The 21,224-nt window shown below is 34.7% G+C and overlaps 5 protein-coding genes and 1 non-coding gene across 10 annotated transcripts; 3 read left to right on the top strand and 3 right to left on the bottom strand.

The window, feature by feature from the left end:
- The first annotated feature begins 869 nt into the window (after positions 1-869).
- LOC112758447 (uncharacterized) lies at positions 870-2,938 on the top strand. Of its 3 annotated transcripts, none has more exons than XM_072219228.1 (5): positions 870-1,041; positions 1,184-1,534; positions 1,807-1,889; positions 2,067-2,146; positions 2,224-2,938. In XM_072219228.1, the coding sequence occupies exons 2-5, from the start codon at positions 1,304-1,306 to the stop codon at positions 2,787-2,789; spliced, it is 960 nt and encodes a 319-aa protein (XP_072075329.1). In that variant the 5' UTR covers positions 870-1,041; positions 1,184-1,303; the 3' UTR covers positions 2,790-2,938. The 3 variants fall into 3 exon arrangements, with proteins under 3 accessions (XP_072075329.1, XP_025662909.1, XP_072075328.1); XM_025807124.3 differs by having other exon boundaries at positions 886-1,041; positions 2,212-2,938; XM_072219227.1 differs by lacking the exon at positions 870-1,041 and having other exon boundaries at positions 1,101-1,534; positions 2,212-2,938.
- Positions 2,939-9,694: 6,756 nt separating this feature from the next.
- On the bottom strand, positions 9,695-11,433 carry LOC112754994 (uncharacterized). Its single transcript, XM_025802843.3, has 2 exons — positions 10,075-11,433; positions 9,695-9,896 (listed from the first exon to the last, which is right to left on the bottom strand). The coding sequence occupies exons 1-2, from the start codon at positions 11,086-11,088 to the stop codon at positions 9,843-9,845; spliced, it is 1,068 nt and encodes a 355-aa protein (XP_025658628.1). The 5' UTR covers positions 11,089-11,433; the 3' UTR covers positions 9,695-9,842.
- Positions 11,434-12,044: 611 nt separating this feature from the next.
- On the top strand, positions 12,045-13,943 carry LOC112754992 (uncharacterized). The gene is made up of 2 exons (XM_025802841.3): positions 12,045-12,208; positions 12,341-13,943. The coding sequence occupies exons 1-2, from the start codon at positions 12,088-12,090 to the stop codon at positions 13,819-13,821; spliced, it is 1,602 nt and encodes a 533-aa protein (XP_025658626.1). The 5' UTR covers positions 12,045-12,087; the 3' UTR covers positions 13,822-13,943.
- Positions 13,944-13,976: 33 nt separating this feature from the next.
- On the bottom strand, positions 13,977-17,629 carry LOC112754993 (metal tolerance protein C2). Its single transcript, XM_025802842.3, has 10 exons — positions 16,810-17,629; positions 16,596-16,704; positions 15,943-15,982; positions 15,581-15,657; positions 15,394-15,482; positions 15,197-15,266; positions 15,054-15,092; positions 14,771-14,921; positions 14,439-14,528; positions 13,977-14,350 (listed from the first exon to the last, which is right to left on the bottom strand). The coding sequence occupies exons 1-10, from the start codon at positions 17,183-17,185 to the stop codon at positions 14,249-14,251; spliced, it is 1,143 nt and encodes a 380-aa protein (XP_025658627.1). The 5' UTR covers positions 17,186-17,629; the 3' UTR covers positions 13,977-14,248.
- Positions 17,630-17,683: 54 nt separating this feature from the next.
- On the top strand, positions 17,684-17,773 carry LOC112762053 (small nucleolar RNA Z161/Z228). Its single transcript, XR_003182412.1, has one exon. It is a non-coding gene; the product is annotated as a small nucleolar RNA Z161/Z228 (small nucleolar RNA).
- Positions 17,774-18,022: 249 nt separating this feature from the next.
- On the bottom strand, positions 18,023-21,047 carry LOC112754995 (nudix hydrolase 23, chloroplastic). 3 transcript variants are annotated; one of them, XR_003178865.3, is made up of 8 exons: positions 20,510-21,047; positions 20,124-20,252; positions 19,779-19,855; positions 19,462-19,597; positions 19,221-19,361; positions 19,050-19,108; positions 18,567-18,716; positions 18,023-18,365 (listed from the first exon to the last, which is right to left on the bottom strand). XR_003178865.3 is itself a non-coding variant. In XM_025802844.3 (8 exons), the coding sequence occupies exons 1-7, from the start codon at positions 20,738-20,740 to the stop codon at positions 18,571-18,573; spliced, it is 834 nt and encodes a 277-aa protein (XP_025658629.1). In that variant the 5' UTR covers positions 20,741-21,047; the 3' UTR covers positions 18,023-18,365; positions 18,567-18,570. The 3 variants fall into 3 exon arrangements, 2 of the variants coding, with proteins under 2 accessions (XP_025658629.1, XP_025658630.1); XM_025802844.3 differs by having other exon boundaries at positions 18,567-18,631; XM_025802845.3 differs by lacking the exon at positions 20,124-20,252 and having other exon boundaries at positions 18,567-18,631; positions 20,510-20,940.
- Positions 21,048-21,224: the final 177 nt, after the last annotated feature.

Consider the following 21,224-nt stretch of genomic DNA (forward strand, 5'->3'; position numbering starts at 1 on the left):
ATAAAGATGATTAAAATATTTTTTTAAAGATGTTTTTTAGTAATTAAAATTTAATACATATAATCAATTAAACTGTGTTATTTTTGTCAAAATTAGATCAGACAAATTGATTTGGCCGAAAAATTAGTAAACCAAACTTTAAACCGATCTAAATTAATATTTTTTTTTATAAAAAATAACTACAATAATCTAATAATAAAAAATGACTAAAATATTCTTATTATATATATATATATATATTTTAAAAATCCTAAATCTTAACTCTACAAGGATACATAGAAAAGAGAAGGATTAAAATTTAGAGTTATAATAATAATAATAATAATAATAATAATAATAATAATATTTTAGTCATTTTTATAATAAAAATATTATAATTATTTTTATAAAATAAATATTAATTTTAACTAATTTAAAATATATTTTACCAATTTTTTTAATTAAATTAATTTATGTGATTTAATTTTAACAAAAATAATATAATTTAATTAAAAAATATTTTAAGCATCTTTATCTTGAGTTTTTATATTTATTTATTTGTCGCGGATATTTTGGCTTGTTTTTGTTAAGTAATGCTACATTGCAACTGAGTACAGGTCCAATTAGTGGGAAGGAACACTTATATTTTTAATGACGACTAATCATTATTCTTTTGAAGAAATAATAAGTATTATAATAGATATTTAATAAATAAAAGTGAATTAAGAAGAAAGTTAGAGAGGTAGTGTGTAGTAGAATAGCAATATATAGAATGTCCCTTTCTACATTCTCTGTCTACAACCGGATACCGGCTGGTCCAGTGAATGGCAGTGTCACATGCTTGACACACCTCTTCCACACGTGCCGTCTTTCACCCATACAAACCCCCTCCCCTCCTTTCTAATTCTATTTCCATGGTGCAACAAATAAAAGTTAGAGAGAGAGAGAAAGAATAGCCCAACTCTAAATCCAAAGCCATGGAATGGAAGAACAACACAAAATATATGGAGGAGGGTGCCACATGATGCACAGTCACAGTGCCTTTCTTTCTGCAGTATAAGAGTGAGAGTGTGGCTGTGTCCTTTCATTTTTTCTTCGTGTTTTGTATATTTGTGTAGATGGGATGTTCTTCCTCCTCCTCCTCCTGCTTTTCCTCTTCTTCTACTTCACGCTTTTATTATTTTTATGTTTTGTATGAAAACAGAAGCTGAAAGATCGGGTATTTAGGCCTCTTTTTGGGGAAGATATAGCGGTGAATCTTGTGAAGCTTGTGTGTCTTTTCTTTTCCTTCGATTCTCTCTCTTTTATCTGCTCTTGCACCCTCATGAGGATCCGCAAAAGCCATGCGTTTTTATCTTCCCCCCACTTTCCGCCCACTCCTCCGTCAGATCCCCACCGCTCACCAGGGCTGGTGCAACTCACCACCGCAAATCTCCACCACCGACAACGTGGCTCCGATCATGGTGCTCAACCGTCTGATCAACCTATCAACGGCTGGGATGATTCCTCCGGTGAGAGTGGGGCACACAGACAGCACATCAAGCAAGACCCTTCGGTTAGTTAAAACTAATTTATTTATTTAATTTTTCCCCTCTTATTATTTATTATTTATTTATTTTTCCGAAAATTTCATGATGTGGGCTTTTACAAGTGCACTTTTGTCCAATCTCTGGCAAGTGGTTGGTGTCAAATTCGAATTGTTATTTTTTCTCTTTAATCCCCTTTTGGAAAAAAGATTATTTTTTTCAAAAAAGAGGAATTTAAAAGGCATAGATATCCTTATGTATGTGAGTGGATCCTATCATCAATCATCAATTGATCCTGCAGGTGGAGGATGATTATGATTATGATGATGGAAGAAGAGAAGACAGTGGTGAAGACTCGGAGGACAAGAAAAGTAATCATTCCAGGTAAGAAACAGAAATTAAAATCTCTATCTTGTAGGTGAAAACATGGAGACCCATATCTTTGATTTTTAACCATCACGGAAAAAAAAAAGAGTGATTTTTAGCATATATGTAGAGCAATATAATTAAATTGCACGTTGGTTTTGTTTTTTTGTCTTAGCAAGTTTGATGTAATTGTAGGAAAGGAAACATCTTTGGTTCTTCTCAAACACTGCCACCAGCACCACCGTTAAACCTTTATTCTTCGACTCCTCTTCAAGGTAACAAACAAAACCATGGTGCTATTATAATACCTTTGACTTGGTTGGACTCCGATTCTTCCTAGTATTGTATGCAGATGAGAGATGGTGTGAGGAAGAGAAAGCGATTCCTTTCAAGAAACGAAGAGGGAGCTTTGACAACATGGGAATGAGTGATGGTAAGAAGACGAAGGCGAGGATGAAGACGAAGATGAACAACAAGTGCAGTAATAACAACAAGAGTGAAGAGGAGAAGGTGAAAGGGAAGAAGAAGAAGAAGGGGAGGGGCAGTGCAGTAATGGAAGGCTCACGGTGCAGTCGTGTGAATGGAAGAGGTTGGAGGTGTTGCCAACAAACTCTTGTTGGTTACTCCCTCTGTGAGCATCACTTGGGCAAAGGAAGACTCAGAAGCATGACAAGTGTTCGAAACCGTTCTACAACAACAAAGGTGGTGGTGCAACAACAACAACAACATGCTCATGATCGTGGTAATAATAATAATAATCCTTCATCTTCTTCTTCTTCTGATAAGCTCAGCGTGAAGACGATAATGGGTGGTGGTAGTAGCAACAAGAGGAAGATGAAGCAGCTTGGAATGGTGAAAGCTCGATCCATAAACAGCTTACTGGGCCAAACAACTAACACACCCATTGCGCACACTTAGCTTCATTGTTATTTCATGTCGAACCATTATGTGTTTTATATCATATATTATATTACATATACTTGGTGCAACTCAAAAGTTCTTCGTTGCTGATGAATTCATGAATAATTTTGACGTGATTCCCATGAATTAATTGCACCGTTTCGATTGTGGATGGTCTTTACATTCATGCACTCTTTACACTATTTCATCTTTGAAAAATTCATGTATCTACTCTATTATTAAATGAATTATAAAACGTATTTTACGTGAATTTTTACATACATTTGATGCAATAATAAAAATGGTGAAAACTCAACTGTTTGTGTAGCCATAAATCCTATTTTTTATTCATTGAGATATGTTGATTTTGTATACCATTTGACCAATCATAGAGTAAAAATGATGATTCCATCCTCTCTTTCTCTTTGGATTCCAAAATAAAATAGAAATAAAAAATATTTGATAATAAATGAAAAACTACGAATTTTTTGTTCCATTTCCGAATTGAAATGCGAACTATCTAGGTCAAATAGCTCAGGTGAAGTCGACTTCACGTGAAGTTGATATCTGAGAGTCGTTAGATGATACTTCACGTGAAGTTGATATCGTTAGATAAAAATGTCAAATCATTCAAATCATCTAACGGCTCTCAGATATCAACTTTACGTGAAGTCGACTCCACCTGAGTTTTCACCAACAAAAATATGTACATGATATTATTTCTACTTTGAACATATCATAGAGAACCTTGCATTTGCATTTTGAGAAATAGAAGAGCAGCTTTACTTTGATATAAATGTATGAAACTTAGGAAGGTCAAGATAGATGCGTGCCTTGAAAAATTGTTAGCTTTATGATTATGGTTTATGAGTGGGCAATTTCTCAGATACCACTAGTAGCTATATAGTCCTGTTTTTGAACATAAAAGTAATGCAACTGTTATAGTCAATACGAAAAGAACAAGCCATCATATTGACTCAAAAGTGTACCATATTGTTATTATAAATATACATACTTTTCTTATGTGTTGATGCTGCGTTCATATACTTTATATTATTTTCTTCATGCAAGTACTTCTGGACAAAATTGATAACTCAGAATGTTGGATTTGTCAAAGAAAACAATCGATTCCGTCGATATGTATTGTTATTTATTCATAACATATAAACGATAATTATTGACATGATACAATATATAAGGATCCAATAAAGGTAAAGGTTCAATACCCTTGCTTAACTTATTATTGAAAAGTATTGGAATGTAGACCCCATTAATAATATAAGTATACTTTTAATTACCTAGTATTATTATCCGTGCTTTAATTATCAATATATCTTGTCAGTGCCAAAAAGTTGAGGATGTGATCTCTTGGCAGGTCAATTCTTGAATAATTGAGATAGACTCCTTGTACTCTGGCAATGCCCGCTAATATCGTAGCAATTTCCTTGTCATTGCAGAGCCTACAAAATTTTCTATCCAAAAAATTTGTGTAAGCTGTATTATTTGTACCTTTTTCTTTTTTAACACTAGATATATACATTTCTTTTATTATTATAGAAAATTGCATGAAACTATATATATACCATGTGATCTGTTACAGTAGTCTGGAACAAACTAAGGAAGTGTGGGGGGAGAAAATCTAGGTATAAATGAGTATTAATCTTCTAGGGCTAAACCAAGCATATGCATATTATTGTCTTGTGCATGCATGGTTTGGAGGACCATATAATATAAGAAGAAGCAGGCATGGAAACTGCTGATAGAAACATACATCACACTTAATTTGATGAGTATCTATATGTATATATATTATTGTTTTGTTGAAGACTTGAAGTAATATATTTTTTTTTACACACCTCTTTATTAACGCGGAGTGTATGATATACATATATCCCTGTTTCATGGTAATAATAAAGATATCATATGATATTTCCATGGGCTAAAATTACATCGAAAAGTCAATATATTATTATTGAAAAATGATAAGATAGTTGGTTTTATTCTGTGATAATAAAGTGACATCCAATAAGTCATAAAAGTTGAAACTATATATATTCTTTCACTTTGCTACTAGAAGCCTTAGAAGAATTACCACTCAAATGTGGAGTAATAATATATCTTTTAGGAAGAGGTAAAAAGGCCACAATAATACTGGGTTACAATTTATTTAAAAGTATTTGTCTAATTTATTATAAAAAATTAAAAATTAATATTTAATTTTAAAAATATAAAAATAAATAATTATTAAATTAAATATTTAAAATTTGTCATAAAAAATAAGTTAAACAAAAATTAAACACTAAATTATAAGCGCTATAAAATTTACTTTATTTTTTTTGGTGGTGAAGGCATTAAATGTGACAGAGATTCTTTTGGATGGAGACGGTTGGAGATGGAGACCCCATACCAAGAATTCTCCACACAAAGCCACAGGAATCATATCCTCTGAGAGGCCTCAACCTTTGTAGATTAAGTAAATACAAATCAGCGAAGGAAAAGTCCAGTGACTAGTAATTTTGTTAAATTTTGGTCAGCATGTAACTAACAAAGAAAAGTGAGTCATTGAATGAAATTTTACACCAATCTCACACTATTAAAATCATCTTGATGGTTATTTGATAGCTACAAATCACAAAAATTGTTGTCCCCTAGCATTCATCAATCAGTGAATACCAGGAACTTGGGGTACGGTAATGTAGCCAGCCATCAATATATCAATATATTAGTAGCTATATATGCATACAAGTCAATTTTAGTCACCTTAATATTCCAAAGCTAAAATTAAAGTTCATAAAATTCTTGACCCGCATTAATAATAATGTACAACAGTTATTAGTAAAAAGTTTATAAATGTAATGTTACAATAGCAAGGACTTAAGTAGCCAATAAAAGTAATTTTTGTCATTATTGGAAAGAAAATTTGAAGAGTTGGCGTTGAGAGGCATATTTGAGACGAAGAGGGAATGGGGAGAAAGAGGAAGAAAAGAAATTGGTAGAGATCCAAATTGATAAAAAAACGGGAGAGGAGGGTCATGCATATTGCGTGTAGCTTTATTGATGAATGGAGATTCACATGCAATGAGGAAACAAGTTTGTTATGGAAGGCCACTTGTCAGTTGAGAAATGTGGGGCCCAGAGACCCAATCAAACAGCAAAGCAATGGCCAGATAATGTATTCAATGCCACGTGCCCTCACCGCCCCACCAATCACACCATACCAAACCAAACTCATCCATTTTATATGCTGCTTCTTCCTAGTAGTACTAATACCAGAAATGAGTTAAGTTAGTTTAATTTATTAATAATTGAATCTATTTGTAAAATTTGAAATCAGATGTATAATTAGAGCCTTAGAGGTATCTCAATTTCCTCTACCTTAGATACAATAACATGGGGTGTTAAATTTTAATTAATTGAATTTGTAGCAAGTTAATGACGGAAATAAGTAATCATTTGATAATTGATGGAAATAGAGGTAGCCCATGGGCCATGGGAGGGATGGACCCTGTCCCTTAGGCAAAAGAATTAATTGATGGATCCCCATTATGATTTCCATGTTTATTCAAACACTAGCATCAATCAGCAATGAGCCATAGTTCACACGGCATTTGGTTCCCTCTCCATCTCAAAGTATCGGGTTTGAGTTCTACTCGTTGCAACCGAAAAAAAAAATTTGATAAGTATGTGAAGAGTGTATGGGTGTGTATTGTGTATCTAGGATTAGGAATTGTCTAATTCATTGGAGTACCTAAGATTAAGAGTTGTCCAATTCACCGAAAAAAAAAAAAAGTAGCATCAATCTGTGCTTCCAATAGGGCATATTGATTATTGGAATAACCTCTAGGATATAAAACTACTATTCCAATCTCCCTCTACCTATTCTACCTATAGCTCTGCAATTATGTTCTTATCTCTGAATTTGCAATCATCCCTATTCTATTCTCTATATCTTGTATTTGTGATGATGATCATCATCAGGTTCATGAGGGAGCGCGCAGAAAGTACAGTATCATTGATTACTATTGTTTATAATCAATATACAAGGCAACAAATTGTGAATACTAACAATAATAATAAGAAATTAAGAAAGCATGTGAAGCTAGCCAGGATGCATATGTAATTGGTAACTAAGTGCAATTATATATAACAGCTAAGAGTGCCATATTAGCACATTTGAATTGTACGTGTCAATAGCAAATAATGTTCATCACCGAATAGAAGATGGGACCTAACAATATAAATTAGCTAGAGTATGTAGCTTACTGAACTAGATGGAAAAGGCAGAATATAAATTAATGACTCTTGGATTGTAGTTGAAACTGGATTAGTTAATTTTAATTAAAAATCACTCGCGATGGCACCTATTGCCATTGTTGTAAAATGCATGGTGTCGGATTGTGCTTGACCTCTTAGCTAAGGTGGCCATACTTGACAGTAAGGCCGTACTTATGGTAGCAATTTCATAGTGTGGTTGGGGAATCATAAATAATTCTTAAAAATTTTAAGATGGGAATATCATATTTACATGTTTAGTTTAAAGTTTAAAAAATTATTTTTAAGTAAGTTTGATTTCAAGAAATCAAAATACCATCATTTTAATTTCTACATTTCTCATAGATATATTTGATTCCCATAGGAATAAAATCAAATAACAAAGTAATACTTGAACCACACACACTGTTCTTTGGTACAACTGTAATAATAAGAGATCCTTTGTTATGTGCCTGTATTTGGCTCAAATGGTCAATGTCCAACAAAATTTAACGGTTAAAGTTAAAGATTATATCTGTATGAAGCATTTTATGGTTAAAAAAAAAATAAAAACCAGTTAAATTTAGTGATCAAGTTATTTTATGTTTAGTGTTTAAATTTATTTAAAATTCAAGACTACTTAAAATTTAAATTTACCTAAGATCCAAAACTACTTAAAGTATAAATTTACTAAGTTAAAAGTTATATAAATTAATTTATAATTTTTTTCTATAAATAAGATTAATTTTAATAAATTAAAAGAATTTCTATATATTCACATATTTATTTATTTTCGGGAACTGAGCCTCTCACAAAGAAAGGGGGCAATAACCCCTCCCAAAACTCAATTTTTTTTTTTATAAATTATATGTAGATTTTAATTTAACTCTTTTAAAATATTTATTTTACTCTCATTTATATTATAAAATTAAATTTTGGCCCCTTCTTAAAATTTAGTCTAGTTCCGTCTCTGCTCACTCTAACATACTTTAGTCACATTGAGATACAAAAACATAAATAAAGAGTCCATATAAGTATTGAAACATTCCATTTTTTTTTTCATTTATTTTAATTCTGTTTTTTTTTATTTAAATTCTATCATTTTTATTCAAGCACTTATCAACCTCTACATATTTTAAAATAAATTTTATAATTTTAAATTCTTTATATTTTTGTACTTATTTTTTTATTTTTAACTTTTTATATTATTATTTTTATATTTTTATTGGGTATTATTTATAAATTCTAACAACAAGACATAAAAAAAAATTCATCATATCTGCTCTTGACGTGTTTTTACCTTATATGATGACTAGCTACAACCTACAAGGTCATTCTTCAACAACATAAAACATTCACTTAGCTTCAAAGTATTTTGAAACGCCTAAGCTTCTAATCAAGAAATCGAATTAAATCTAATTAATGTATAATGCACAAATATTTATGGAATTTTTTAATAATTTAACTTTGTATAATATGATCTGTGATATAAATAATGCCTTCGCTCCCCAATAATTTTGATATATATATATATATATATATATATATATATATATATATATATATTTGCCTTATGAGAATAAATTTTATTATTTAAATATTTAAAAGGCCCAAAAATAAAAAAATAAAAAATCTACAAACTCGCACTAATATTAAATTAGTTTAATCATTTATATTATAATGAGTTAAAACTTTTATGTTCGTGATTAGCAAGTTAAAAACCTAGCTAACAAATACGGTGCAAAATAAAATCCTATAACATTTGACACAAATTTATTATTGATGATTATGAATATTTAAAAGAATCTATTTGTGTGTACTACTATTTCGTCTACTTCCTCTATAAAAATTTTGACACACATTTTAATGTTTTATCGAATGATATAATTTTATTGGTATTAATTTTTATTCTTTATAAATTATGTATACACTTTATTCCACTCCTCTTTATGACTTTTTTTTCTGTGATGATTGTTGTACATTACCCTTGTACTATACATAATTCAGTAAGAAATGATACAAAAACAAGAGTATGAAAGATTGGCAACCCAGTAGTTAACATAGGACATGAATTCATAAAAGCATAGTGGTTTTAATTTCTGGAGGAATTAAAAGGAAAAATGTAATTTTGTTAGTGGAATTTGTGTTTGTATGTTTTGTCCTCAGAAAAACAAAGGAAGAGTAATGTGTTGTAATTAGTGGACAATAGAAAAGGCAATGGGCATGGTGTGGTGTGGTGTGGTGGGGTGGGCACTGTCATTTTGCACTTTGTTTGATTCATTCATTCTCCGTTTCAACCTCCACTAGTAGAAGTAGTACTATTCTCTCTTATTACACCCACTACTGTTTTTATCAGATCAATCCAACCGAATTTGGACTATTATATATGTGAATCCATTTTCACCTGCCCTAAAACTTGCTTCCAATTTCACAAAATAAAAGTCTTTTGTCTTGGCCCCTATTTATAGGGGGGTAGGGCACTACACTACTACCTCCTTCAAGTACTATCAGACCAAATAAAAGGGATTAATGTCTCGTACAACATTAGAATCCCATTAACCTAACCTTATCATCACCGCTAGAATTTAATGTCCTTTGTTTCTGTAGCCAGAGTTTTCAAACTTGCGTTCATTAAATTTGGGTTCACACTAGAATTAATAGGCGTAATTAAATTCACAAAATCCAAATTAAATTCACTATATTGGTATATATTATGAACATAGTGAAGTGTGCAATTATTTTCATTTTATATCTATGTGCTTCAAAAACCTTACTGTATATATGTATACATATCCACATGGCTGTGCTAATAAATAATTATTAAAGGCAACATGACAGGAACTTCTTCCAACCAGATGAGCCGCTATCTCTTCCCTGCAAAGAGTTTAAACACACACCATTAATTATATGTATATCATGTGTTTAATTATGGGTGAAAATTCAGATGCAGTCGAATTATCTAACGGCTCTCAGATATCAACTTCTCCTCAAGTCGACTTCACCTGAGTTTTCACCTTAATTAATTATTAAAGGATCGTTAAAATATACATACCGAGTGTGAAGGTTTATGATTGGTTTTAGGAGTGGGCAATAATCTTTGCTTAGAGTTTTGATTCATTACCATCACCACTTTATGATTTGCTTCACCAAGTTCTTCAAAAACTGCTGAGTTCAACTTAACACTCTTATCCCCTTCGCTCCTCTCTGCAACAACGCTTAGATGATTCTTATTACTTTTCTGATCATCACCGTCTTTCTTCGCGTTCAAATCTATCGAAAAATATGCCTCGCTGAATTGGCGACTCGGCGTGGATTTATCTCTCAACGGTGTTCTTTCTTCCAAATACGCTCTGAAATCACGACCTCGTGATGGACTTGGACTACCAACAACTTTTCCTTGTTGGATCTGCGTGGCAACCAAACGCATGATCTCATACACCATGCCGCCGCCGTGGTGGGCGGTGAACTGCGTCATCAAAGCGTTGGCCTGAGTGAAAGAAGGATGCTCAACCGACTGCGGTTCGATGTTCTGAACAGCGCAGGCGATGTGCGAGTCGAACTCGCACATCCTGCATCTGTATAGCCAACCAATGTTGTAGGTTGACTTGGTGCACAAGTCACAGAAGAAGTCATAGGGAGGCATGAATTCGAGCTCCATTCTGTGAGGGTGCGGCGAGATGGCCACGGACAGCGGCAGCGCCAGGCAGAAGGCGTGGAAGAATACGCTGCTGCATTCGGCGCAGTGGTAGGTGAATCCGGTGACGTGGTGGCCGCACGCGGCGCATCTTAGGGTTGCTCTGGTGGCCGGTGAGGATGGTATGACGATGAGGACTAGATCGTGTTTGGAATGGGATGGATGCTTTGTTATCAGTGGCATCTTGAAGCATGCATAGTGGAGAGAGAAGTTGCAGGGTTCGCAATGGTAGTAGGATTCACCATTCATGAAACTTAGCTTGCAGCCAAAGCATGTTACATTGTTATTATTGTTTAATTCTGTGGTGAATTCCAATGGATGTGGATGACTAAAGTGGACAACGCTTGGGTCTTTGCGCATTATTGATCCCATTTCTTGTTCAGTTAATTCAACTTGTATTGTATGTGTGTTTATATTGGTTGGTTTGCCTTGATTTTCTTTGGTGGAATGATTCACAGTTCAAATTGGAAGCTAGCTGTTACCCTTCCATTTGTCTCATCTCTTCATCATCATGCATCACATGATGCTCTTTGGATATGTCAAACACAACAACTTCTATATGTTTAGTATCATTATTATAAAATGGAGGTAATATATATACCTAAAATTATTCTTGGTGTTTAATTTGTTGGGGGGCACGTGGTTGATACTTGGTATATATTCGGAGATTCTGAAGAAAACATTGGAAGGGAAGGAATTATGAATATTTGCGTGATGAACAAAGCAGGTAGGGTTGTGTTTTGTTTAGTTCTATACAAACAAATTAAATATCCACACATATATTTTAGCCGGCAAAATGCGATGCATGCATCTTTTGCTGCTATTCACCAAACGGCAATGGAATTTTGCATTTGACCTGGCCTTCTTTTTTGCACATTAGAAAACAACATATTGCTTACTAGTTTTCAACATATTGCACACAAAAGACTATTAATATGAAGAATAAATGGGTGCTTAGCATTGCGTGCAAGTTCTGGTCATACCCGTATTTTTAGGAAAACACTTAAGTTATAAAATATATATAATGTGAGATATTATATCTAACCCATATTATATTAATCATTAGATTTTTAATTGAGTATCCAAAAAGGTTGCCAAAAGAAAAGAACTTTCCCTTCCTTTTGTAGAAAAGTAAATCCTATTCTGCATTGGATAAACAAAGAATAATAAGCATACCACATCAATTCCTTCTTTGATGTCTTTCTTCACGTGAAGTAAACTTGATGCCTAATTAACAGTAACCAAATACTCAAGAATCGAATTTGGAAAATGACCAAAAATAAAAACACTACTCTTATTTATATCCCTTGTCTCCCTCAGTTCAAAGAATTCCAAACTTGTGCATTTTGCTATTGAAACTATCAAACAAACATGGATCAAAAGATTGAGCATTTCAGCCATGTGCACCCATTGCTATTGAAAGAGGATCACAAGAATGAAGATGATGGGGTGAAACTAGTTTCTTGCTCAGCCTGTGAGAACCAGATTTCAGGTCCTTCCTATTCTTGTAAAGAATGCAACTACATTATTCACAAATCATGCATAGAACTTCCACTCAAATTGAAGCATCCCTTGCACCCTCAACACCCTCTCACACTCCTTTCAACTCCACCTTATGATGCAGGGTACTTTTGTGATGCATGCAGAGGAACCTTCAACAATGGATTTGTCTACCATTGCTCTCTTTGCACCTATGATCTTGACATATCATGTGCTTCTACATGGCACCCTGATGATGGCCATGTTCATGCCTTCATTTCCTTGAATAGTTTGCAGCCATTTGTTTGTTATGCTTGTGGAGACGAGGCTGGCGAGGGCTCGGCCTCCTTTTGCACTGCTTGCCAGATTTGGGTTCATTGCAGCTGTGCTGAATTGCCTCATACCATCATAAAACATTTCCATCATCATCCTTTGCAGCTCACCTATTCGCTTAATCGTGTTTACGGATTCAGGGATGACATAACTTGTGGTGTATGTCATGGAACAATGAGTTCAGGATTTGCAGGTTATTATTGTTCAGATTGCAGATTTCCAATGCATTTGAAGTGTCCAGCAAAACAAGAAGAGGATTTTGAGTCTGATACTGAGGAAGAAAAGGATCATGAAGATGAGACGCTTGCTCTTGATAAGGACAAAGAATCCAATGTTGATTTTGGACATAACCATTTGTTAACATTGATAGAGGAACTGGGTTTGGAATTTGCTGATAAACTCTGTGATGGGTGTGTACAAGCCATCACTGCACCACCATTGTATTCTTGTTCAGAGAATTGTGGTTTCCTTCTTCATAAGAGCTGTGCTGATTTGCCTAGAACGAAGCAGCACCGGTTTCATCCTCATCCTTTGACTCTTCATTCTAAGGCACCTTCTTATGATGGCATTTATAGGTGTGATAGCTGCAAATCATTGAGCAATGGCTTCGTGTATCGCTGCGACGAGTGTCAGTTCGACCTTGATGTTCGTTGTGGCACCCTTGAGGACAAAGTTAAGCATGAAAGCCATAAGCATCCTCTTTCCGTAGAGAAGACAAACATTGCAAGGGAATGCAAATGTTGTCACTCTCCATCAAAATATGTGCTTGTATGTGATGTTTGTGATGATTTTGCCATTGATTGTGGGTGTGCTAATCTACCCTCTAAGATTTGGAACATGTGTGACAAACATGTTCTGAATCTAATCTACTATGGTCAAGGTAAATTGATAGAATGCAATAACTGTGGCATTTGCAGAGAAAAAATATCTCCAAAGAAATGGTGGTACTATTGTGAAGAATGTGATTTTGGTGCTCATCCTTCTTGTGTAGTTGACAAGTCTTTTAGTAGTGTCAAATTTGGAGGCACTTTCCAATATGATGCACACTCTCACCCGCTTGCATTGGTTGAAGAAACTGGGAAGCACCCTCCTCCTCCATGTGAAGCTTGTGGTGAAGGCTGCAAAGGTTGGACACTTGAATGTGAGCAATGCAAATGCTACTTCCACAGAGAGGGGAAATGTTTCTGGGAGCAGCTTAAGAAGAGTTCACAGTACTCGACACTGTCTAGAACGATGAGGCATAAATTTGCAGCAAATGTGTTGGCTGCCACTCCCAATGTAACTGATAAATGAGAGACTAATAATTTCAAATGATTTAGCTTTTATTCCTATCCTATAGTATTCTGTGTATAATGTGTGATTAAACTATATACATAAATTCTTTATTTATAATGATCAATACCTTGTTCGTGCAACTCTTTATGCATTAATATTTGTTCATGTACATATTGTTAAAATAAGTGTTATTAAATGAGTTCCGCCAATTACTTTTTCCATTGTTAACCATTACTAAAAATTTTGCAATTTGCATCCATATATTTCTGTTTAGCTTTGGCAGGGAATAAAGTACTGCTAAAAATCAACTATCAACTATAAACTATTCCCTAATAAAAATCATACTTGCATCCCTTCCCCAGTAAACAAACAATGAACTTTGATGTGTATCCTCTGCAATAAACCATTAGCAAAATAAAATTTGAAGACAAGAAAACAAGAAGTGTCAAGTATGATCGGTCTGCACGGTGAGGTCCTGCACACCCAAATCATGGTATAGACCATGCACAAATTCAAGGATTGGCCGATCATCAATCCCTTTCTTCACCTGTCACCATCATCCACTAAAACTCAGTATCTACATTTAGTTAGTTATCCTGTCAAGAAAACACATTAGAGAACAACGAATCAATTACCTGAATTGACAATGAACCAACAACATGACCTGGCACCAATTCCCAAAAACGCGCCTGGGAGACTTCCAGAACATCTTCCTGAGCAGTAATCTAACCAAAATAAAGTATTCTTAGAAGCGAAACATTGACTCGTGAAGCAACATGTCGAAAGGAGAAGCAAACACAAGACTGAAGCGAGCAAATTTCAACCAAACACCAAAACACAAACATCCTTATAGCTGATTAGAACAATAACTTTGCGAAGTATTAAGTACAAACATGTGGGATATGCATATGCCCAAGTCAGATGGGAGCATTGGGCAAAGCACATTTATCGCAAGTAAAGTAATAACCTGTCTCAAGCATTTGCTCAAAGCAGTTTTCGGAATGCTGGGAGATGCCATTTGTAGCAAGACACCGCCAGTTGCCCTAAAGAGTGGAAGAACAATCGTAAACACAGCAGCAGCAACAAGTCCCAAACACAATACTTCTGCATTCTGAACCCTGTGAAGGAGACAAAAACAAGTAAAATTACAGGATCTCAAGTACTATGATTAGGAAAATCTCAAGCTCTTAATGCTTATTTTCATTCCATCCTCTCAAGATTGTAGTAACATAAAACGAAACAGTACTTACCCAATTGACAATAACCATGATGCCAATATCAGACCTGCACTGAGAAACCATTGAAGTATATAAGCTTGATTTGAATTTATAATGAGGAAAGGAAAAGCATTAACAATTTTGTGTTGCTATATTTCACATGCAAGAATATCTACCTGCGAATGGAATCTGCAAGAACATGTAGGCAAACTGAATGGTTATTCATATCTTCAGCATTTCTGTAAGCTGGAAGACAGATTCGAGAAGAATCAGATAAAGATTCAAGGTTCGAAAGGAATCCATGCATGAACATCCATACAAAATGATGAAAGGTTACATCAAGAAAATGTTAAACATTCAAGGAAATACTAACCAAGATTAATCCGAGCATAGTTCCGAAAGAACCACACACCGATAAGATTCACAATTAAATTGGTAACCGCAGAAACAATTAAGTAATGCCTGCAAACAAAACATGGTCAGCATAAAATCGTCAGGGAGAAAAAAAATAAAAAAAAGCGTCCCCAGATACAGAGAAAAAGGCAAGCAGTGTGACTTACTTGTGCTCTGATTCATCTTGTATGAATGCATGGAGTGCTTCAACTGCTAGGGAGAATGACATAAACAAAAGAAACAGCTGTCTACACAAGCAGCAGAAAATGAAAATTGAATATGTTAGTGCATATGACAATATTTCCTTTTACCATGCAAAACTATCTAGCATCTTATATTAGTGAGGGTTAAACTGGGTCTCAACTCAACAAGACTATATTAGGAGGCAAAAGGTTGTTGAAAAATGGTCATCACTTTTGTTACATGAGGATCATTCTGTAAATTAATGATAGCATCAGGCAACCAATTAACTATAATGCAAAGGAAACAACTGCATAAGACAGCAGTAATGGAAATGGGGAATACTTACGGCATTGGTGAATGCAGACAAAACTTCTAGCCTTTTATATCTGAAATGAATGCACCACATTAGTTATGCTCATAATTAGGTATTTGAAATTTGAAATTATTAACCAAGAAAGTAAATAAGAGTTCAAATAATGTGTAACACACAGACAAAGTTCCAGTTATGAGTGAATCCACCATTAATTAACTGTTGGACAAATACATAATCTTGCATGATGCAAGCACAGACAAGAAGACACATGGGATAAATTTTTAATAGTGCATGAGATGCATTACAGGCACACCTAGACACATGGCCATGAAAAACTTCAAAGTCCAACAGATGTCAGTATAACCACAGCCATCTTCAACAAATCCATCTCTTTGTTGTCCAAAAATAGTTTAAAACTCCAACTCTAACATTATATGAGAACTAGCTCATGGTATAAAATTAAGAATAACTATGTTCATGAAAAGATAAACACATCACTCAAATGTTTCACAATGCACAACTTTGTCATACAAATTCAAACATACCTTACTAATTCTACAAAGTGAATGTTTGATACTACCAAGAGTTTTTCTATTTTTCCTTTTGCTCTTTACCAATGTGAAGAACATACTTCACAGTTTACACACGAAAATACTCACACACTACATAATGAAGGATGTATTTACCCATAAGTATATTCTCGATCAGGTTTGTTCCTTGATGCAGCCATAACAAATAGAGAAAATGTCAAAAGACCACATCCAAAAGTCAAATGAAACGCATCAGACACCAGACCTGAAAAAAAAAAATAAAGGAACCGAGGGTCCAACTTTAACAAAATTGAGCTCTGCATAAAATCATATATCATAAAATCTCACAAAAACTCACACAGAATCTTACCAACACGGCCAGTGAAGAGGCCAAAGAGCAACTCAACAGTAGAGTAGGCCACATTCAAAGAGATCATCAAAAAGAGTCTCTTCATGTACCTATGACCAGACCTAATATTCCTAAACACACCAAAAACGAAGGAAGGAAAAGACGATCTTTCCGTGGACCCAGTGAGCTTGTCGTAACGGTGCACCGGGTTGGGAATGTCTATGCTGGAATCAGTTCGGGACAAAAAAGGTCTCCCCGAATCGACGGCAATCGGCGTATGAGGCTGCTGCTGCTGTTGGAACGAAGTTTGCCGCGAAAACGCGAACCTTCGATCGCTGCCGGTACCGAACCCGAAATCGCCGTTCATGGAGCTCCGTGGTGAGTCTCGAGCTTCCATCTTCGGGTCCCAGAAACGAAACCGGATAAAGATCCGAACTTCGGAGTTTGGAGGAAAAGATACTGATTCTGAATCAGCTGGGTTGTTTCATCTGGTAACGAACAAAGGTAGAGGCTTTCGATTTTTGGGGGGGGGGGGAGGCGTGTTTGGAAAAACGGGTTTCTTTGTGATTGGGATTAGGGAGAGTTCATTGTTTTTCTTTTTCGTTTTTGCTGGAACTGAACATCACAGATGAATTGAAGCACAAGTCAAAAGTAAACTAAAGAAAATTTCTTTTTTCTATTTATGTTTTATTTATTTTTCAGACTTTCAATGAGGTGCGCAAAAGCCCCACACCGGTGGGATTGAGTTGCAAGTTTATTCTACTCTTACTATAAAAGTTGGCTTGTGTAGCCTTTCCCCTGTGCTGTGGTTTCTTAATCTGGCATCTAATTGGCCTTGTCCATCTCTTAAATTTTCCTTTGATGATTTTGTTACTTCTATTTCTAACTTGGTTGAAAACCAAATGATGAATTTGGATTTATATTTTCTCACGACGGTCGTCTGAGATTTCACTTTGATGTATATAATCCAATGGTTCTGATGGTTTTCAATCTTATTACGATGTATGCTTCAAGAAGAGTTCATTTTGGCCTTTAAAGATGCCAATTGATGTAGGAAGTTTATTTCAGTTTAAGGTCAACTTACCATACCAGCCTCTCTCATACCTAACGTACTAAGTTACTAGCCTATAAAAAGATTCTCTTTAGCAAAAGATTAAGCCATAATTATATTATTTGCTTATTCATGCAGGCTAAAGAATGTAGCTTCAAGAATTGGCTTCTTTGTACAGAGAAATTCTTCGAAAAGAATTTGATTTATCTAAATCAACATGTGTGTTTACAATTCCAATAGAGGTACAATAGTTGTCAATCTTTGTTCTAAAGTACTAGTTAAGGGTGAGCATGATTGCAACTACACATTTTGAGAACATCCCTTGACGAAGTTAAGAGTGATCATGAACTGCAACATTTCTTCCTTACGTTGAAACAGCTGCTCATCATAACAATGGTGGGGTTAAGAGAGTAATTCGGGTAATTTCTGTTCTGTCTGACATAACAAAAACAAAAGTATTGGGCCACTGCAAGAGACAAAGAACACCAGATTTTTCAACTTGCAATCTTCAGATATCCAGAATGTACTGCAACAAACAAAATGATTGATTAAAGCAAGACTGTGGATGTATCATCACTGAATCATGATGAAAGATTTGTAAGAATGATGTAATGCTAGTTGGGTGTTTAGGAGTTAATTATTGACAACAATTAAAATACGTAAAGAAATGTCTGAAAATACATATGATGGTATACAGGGTTTACATGAAATGCCATAGGGAATTTACCTTCTCACAAGTGCATATGATGATCCAATGTATAGGCATGAATATCTGAAGGACTCGTACCGGGCCTAATAACAACCATCGGATTGAAATCAAGCAGCATGATCAAGAATTTCAGAAATATTCCATCAAACAGTTTACACAAGCCTTGTACTACCAAACAAGTAAAGAGCAGTAGTTACATACTACACTTAAGCATACAAGATCATCTTCAAAAGAAAACTCACTGATTTCACGTGTCTGCAAAAAATATGACGATGCATAGCGCAAAGTCATGTAAAGATTGACTAGTTCATTTTGTGCAATTTTGCTAATCATGAGACAACCCAATCCACACAACTAGTTGAGATCCATGTACTTAAGAAGGCCAACATAACTTTATCCAAATGACATTATCATTGCTTTCTAAAATAATATTCTTTCTTCTCTCAAATAAATGATGCATAAGATTCTGAAGGAAACATAGTGTATTTGGGAAGAAAATACCTTTTGTTGATGATGCCATAATGGAATTTAGGTTTTCCAGCCTTAACATCCTCAACATACTGCAGCCACGACCCACGAACAACATGAGATGCACAGTATGAGTGTGCAAAGACCAAAAGAATAAAAAATGAAAGTAAAAGCAGCCCAAGTCTAGAAATATGTGAATCATACCAAACTTAAGGTAACCACCATTGATGAAAAGGATAGAGAATTGATAGGTATTTCATCAACCGGAAATAGTTGGCATTCTGATGATTCTGGACCCGGTGAAAAGTGGGGTGTCTTCAGTTTTGCTAAGAATATCATATAAGTCTGCCTCAAACATGCCATAATCATTATCAAATTCTTAAACTAGAAAAGTGAATATCCATAAATAAATAAATAAGGAGATAAATCAAAGCTTCTGTCTCACTTGACCGATTAAAGGAATATCCAATTGAGCAAACGGAGAAATAACTTCCACATCAGCGTTTGCTTCTTCCCTCGTTTCCCTTATAGCACCTTCCACAGCTGATTCTCCAATTTCCAAATAACCAGCAGGAAGCGTCCTTATTGACACCAAAATATGGAATTGAATTAACATAGCTCCTATGAGATAAGGAAAAAGCTTCATGCTTACAGTGAATGCATTAGCATCTTTAACATACATACATGGTTCTGGGGAAAATCATGTAATATGAATGAGATCAGAATCAATGTAAATAGACTGTTCAAAAATTCCATTCCTACCAAAGGCCATGAGATGGTTGAATATTCCTCTTGCAAAGAAGGACCTTGTTATCATGATCGATGAGGCAACCGACTACCTACTTCGCCAGCCAAAAATTACGTCACATTCATAAGCAAGTAATTAGTGTTTTGCTTTTTTTATGAACGCAATGAATGGAATACGTGCCCGTGTGTATTAAATAATTCTTTTCTGGACATCAGTCAGAGAATTCATTAAAGCAATAAGGCATGCTATATGTATATATCTTAACCTCCATCAACACATCACATCGCCTCCAAAATAAATCCTAAAGCTTATAGTAAGTGACATCAAAAGGAAGCTGATAAGCTAATTCAGGTAGGTACCATTTTTGGATTCTGATAAGCAATCTTCCCACAAAGTGTACAAATGGCTCTCAATTTTTCTTCTCCATCAGGTATATCATGCTTTGTTGGACCACCACACCACTGACAGAACTTGATGTTTCGAACACCCTAAGTTGTTATGCGACAAAGCTAAATCAATTATGAACTATGTAGATACATGCTCTCGCATAAGATCTTAATACTTGTGACTAGTTGCAACAACAACATATCTTGTACAAATGCGAAATGGAATATTATAAAATCAGCTCTGCACCTATCAACCCCTCATCCCAATTCTCTCAAAAGATCCAATCTTTGAAATTTAAATTGACAGAATCTTTAGCATTAGGAAAGGGTAAAAAAAAAAAGCGAGAGAGAAAACTCACAGCAGAATGAAGTAGTGGTGGGGGTGGTGGTGATGATGAAGCGTGAAAGGGAGTGAATCGAAGCCTGCGAGGTCGGGGCGTGGAAGAATCGATGGAAGGGTATGGGATTGGGGAGAATGAGGAAAAGGGTTTGGAATTGAAAGAAGATGAAATAGAAATGAAGGAAAGGGATTGTTTGAGGCTCCAACAACGGAGGGTAACACACCCACGTATCTGAATAGCTTTCAGCATTCTTCTGCTTCTCTCAAAGGATCAAAGGTTCTATTTTGGAACCCACACCATTCAATGTTCTTCTTCTCCTGCTACTACTTCATGCTTCATACATACCAAAGCCTTTTCTCATCTGCTACACTCACGCCAATCCCAAATTTCGGATAAATTTTGTAATTATTTAATTTTATTGAAGGGTTAACAATATAACCATAACCCCCAAACCAACGGTTGGTTGAAGGAATAGTTAGTTGCACTATCGAATCATTACATACACAAAGCAAGATTCGAATTCTAACAACTAGTTGAACTGACGAATAAATTAGTTACTCGACCAACTCAAGCAAGATTCGAATTCTAACTAGTTGAACTGACAAATAAATTAGTCACTCGACCAACTCAAGTTAGTTCTAATCAATGAATTTGTTAGTATCGGATCAATCAAAGTAAAAAAAATAAGCCTGAATATTCAAATGTGGTTATCAATTAAACCCAAAAAAAAAAG

Source organism: Arachis hypogaea, chromosome 16 (genome assembly GCF_003086295.3).
Source record: "Arachis hypogaea cultivar Tifrunner chromosome 16, arahy.Tifrunner.gnm2.J5K5, whole genome shotgun sequence".
Lineage (NCBI taxonomy): Eukaryota > Viridiplantae > Streptophyta > Magnoliopsida > Fabales > Fabaceae > Arachis > Arachis hypogaea.

Coding starts and splice junctions, on each gene's coding strand:
- LOC112758447 (XM_025807124.3), top strand. CDS start 1,304: ATGAGGATCCGCAAAAGCCATGCGTTTTTATCTTCCCCCCACTTTCCG. Junction 1,535..1,806: donor ACATCAAGCAAGACCCTTCG/GTTAGTTAAAAC, acceptor TTGATCCTGCAG/GTGGAGGATGATTATGATTA. Junction 2,147..2,211: donor TTCTTCGACTCCTCTTCAAG/GTAACAAACAAA, acceptor GATTCTTCCTAG/TATTGTATGCAGATGAGAGA.
- LOC112754994 (XM_025802843.3), bottom strand. CDS start 11,088: ATGGGATCAATAATGCGCAAAGACCCAAGCGTTGTCCACTTTAGTCAT. Junction 9,897..10,074: donor ATCATAAACCTTCACACTCG/GTATGTATATTT, acceptor AACTCTTTGCAG/GGAAGAGATAGCGGCTCATC.
- LOC112754992 (XM_025802841.3), top strand. CDS start 12,088: ATGGATCAAAAGATTGAGCATTTCAGCCATGTGCACCCATTGCTATTG. Junction 12,209..12,340: donor CTGTGAGAACCAGATTTCAG/GTCCTTCCTATT, acceptor CTTATGATGCAG/GGTACTTTTGTGATGCATGC.
- LOC112754993 (XM_025802842.3), bottom strand. CDS start 17,185: ATGGAAGCTCGAGACTCACCACGGAGCTCCATGAACGGCGATTTCGGG. Junction 15,983..16,595: donor GATCGAGAATATACTTATGG/GTAAATACATCC, acceptor CATTCATTTCAG/ATATAAAAGGCTAGAAGTTT. Junction 15,483..15,580: donor CAAGATGAATCAGAGCACAA/GTAAGTCACACT, acceptor TTTTGTTTGCAG/GCATTACTTAATTGTTTCTG.
- LOC112754995 (XM_025802844.3), bottom strand. CDS start 20,740: ATGCTGAAAGCTATTCAGATACGTGGGTGTGTTACCCTCCGTTGTTGG. Junction 20,253..20,509: donor CACCACTACTTCATTCTGCT/GTGAGTTTTCTC, acceptor ATAACAACTTAG/GGTGTTCGAAACATCAAGTT. Junction 19,598..19,778: donor CAACCATCTCATGGCCTTTG/GTAGGAATGGAA, acceptor GGTGTCAATAAG/GACGCTTCCTGCTGGTTATT.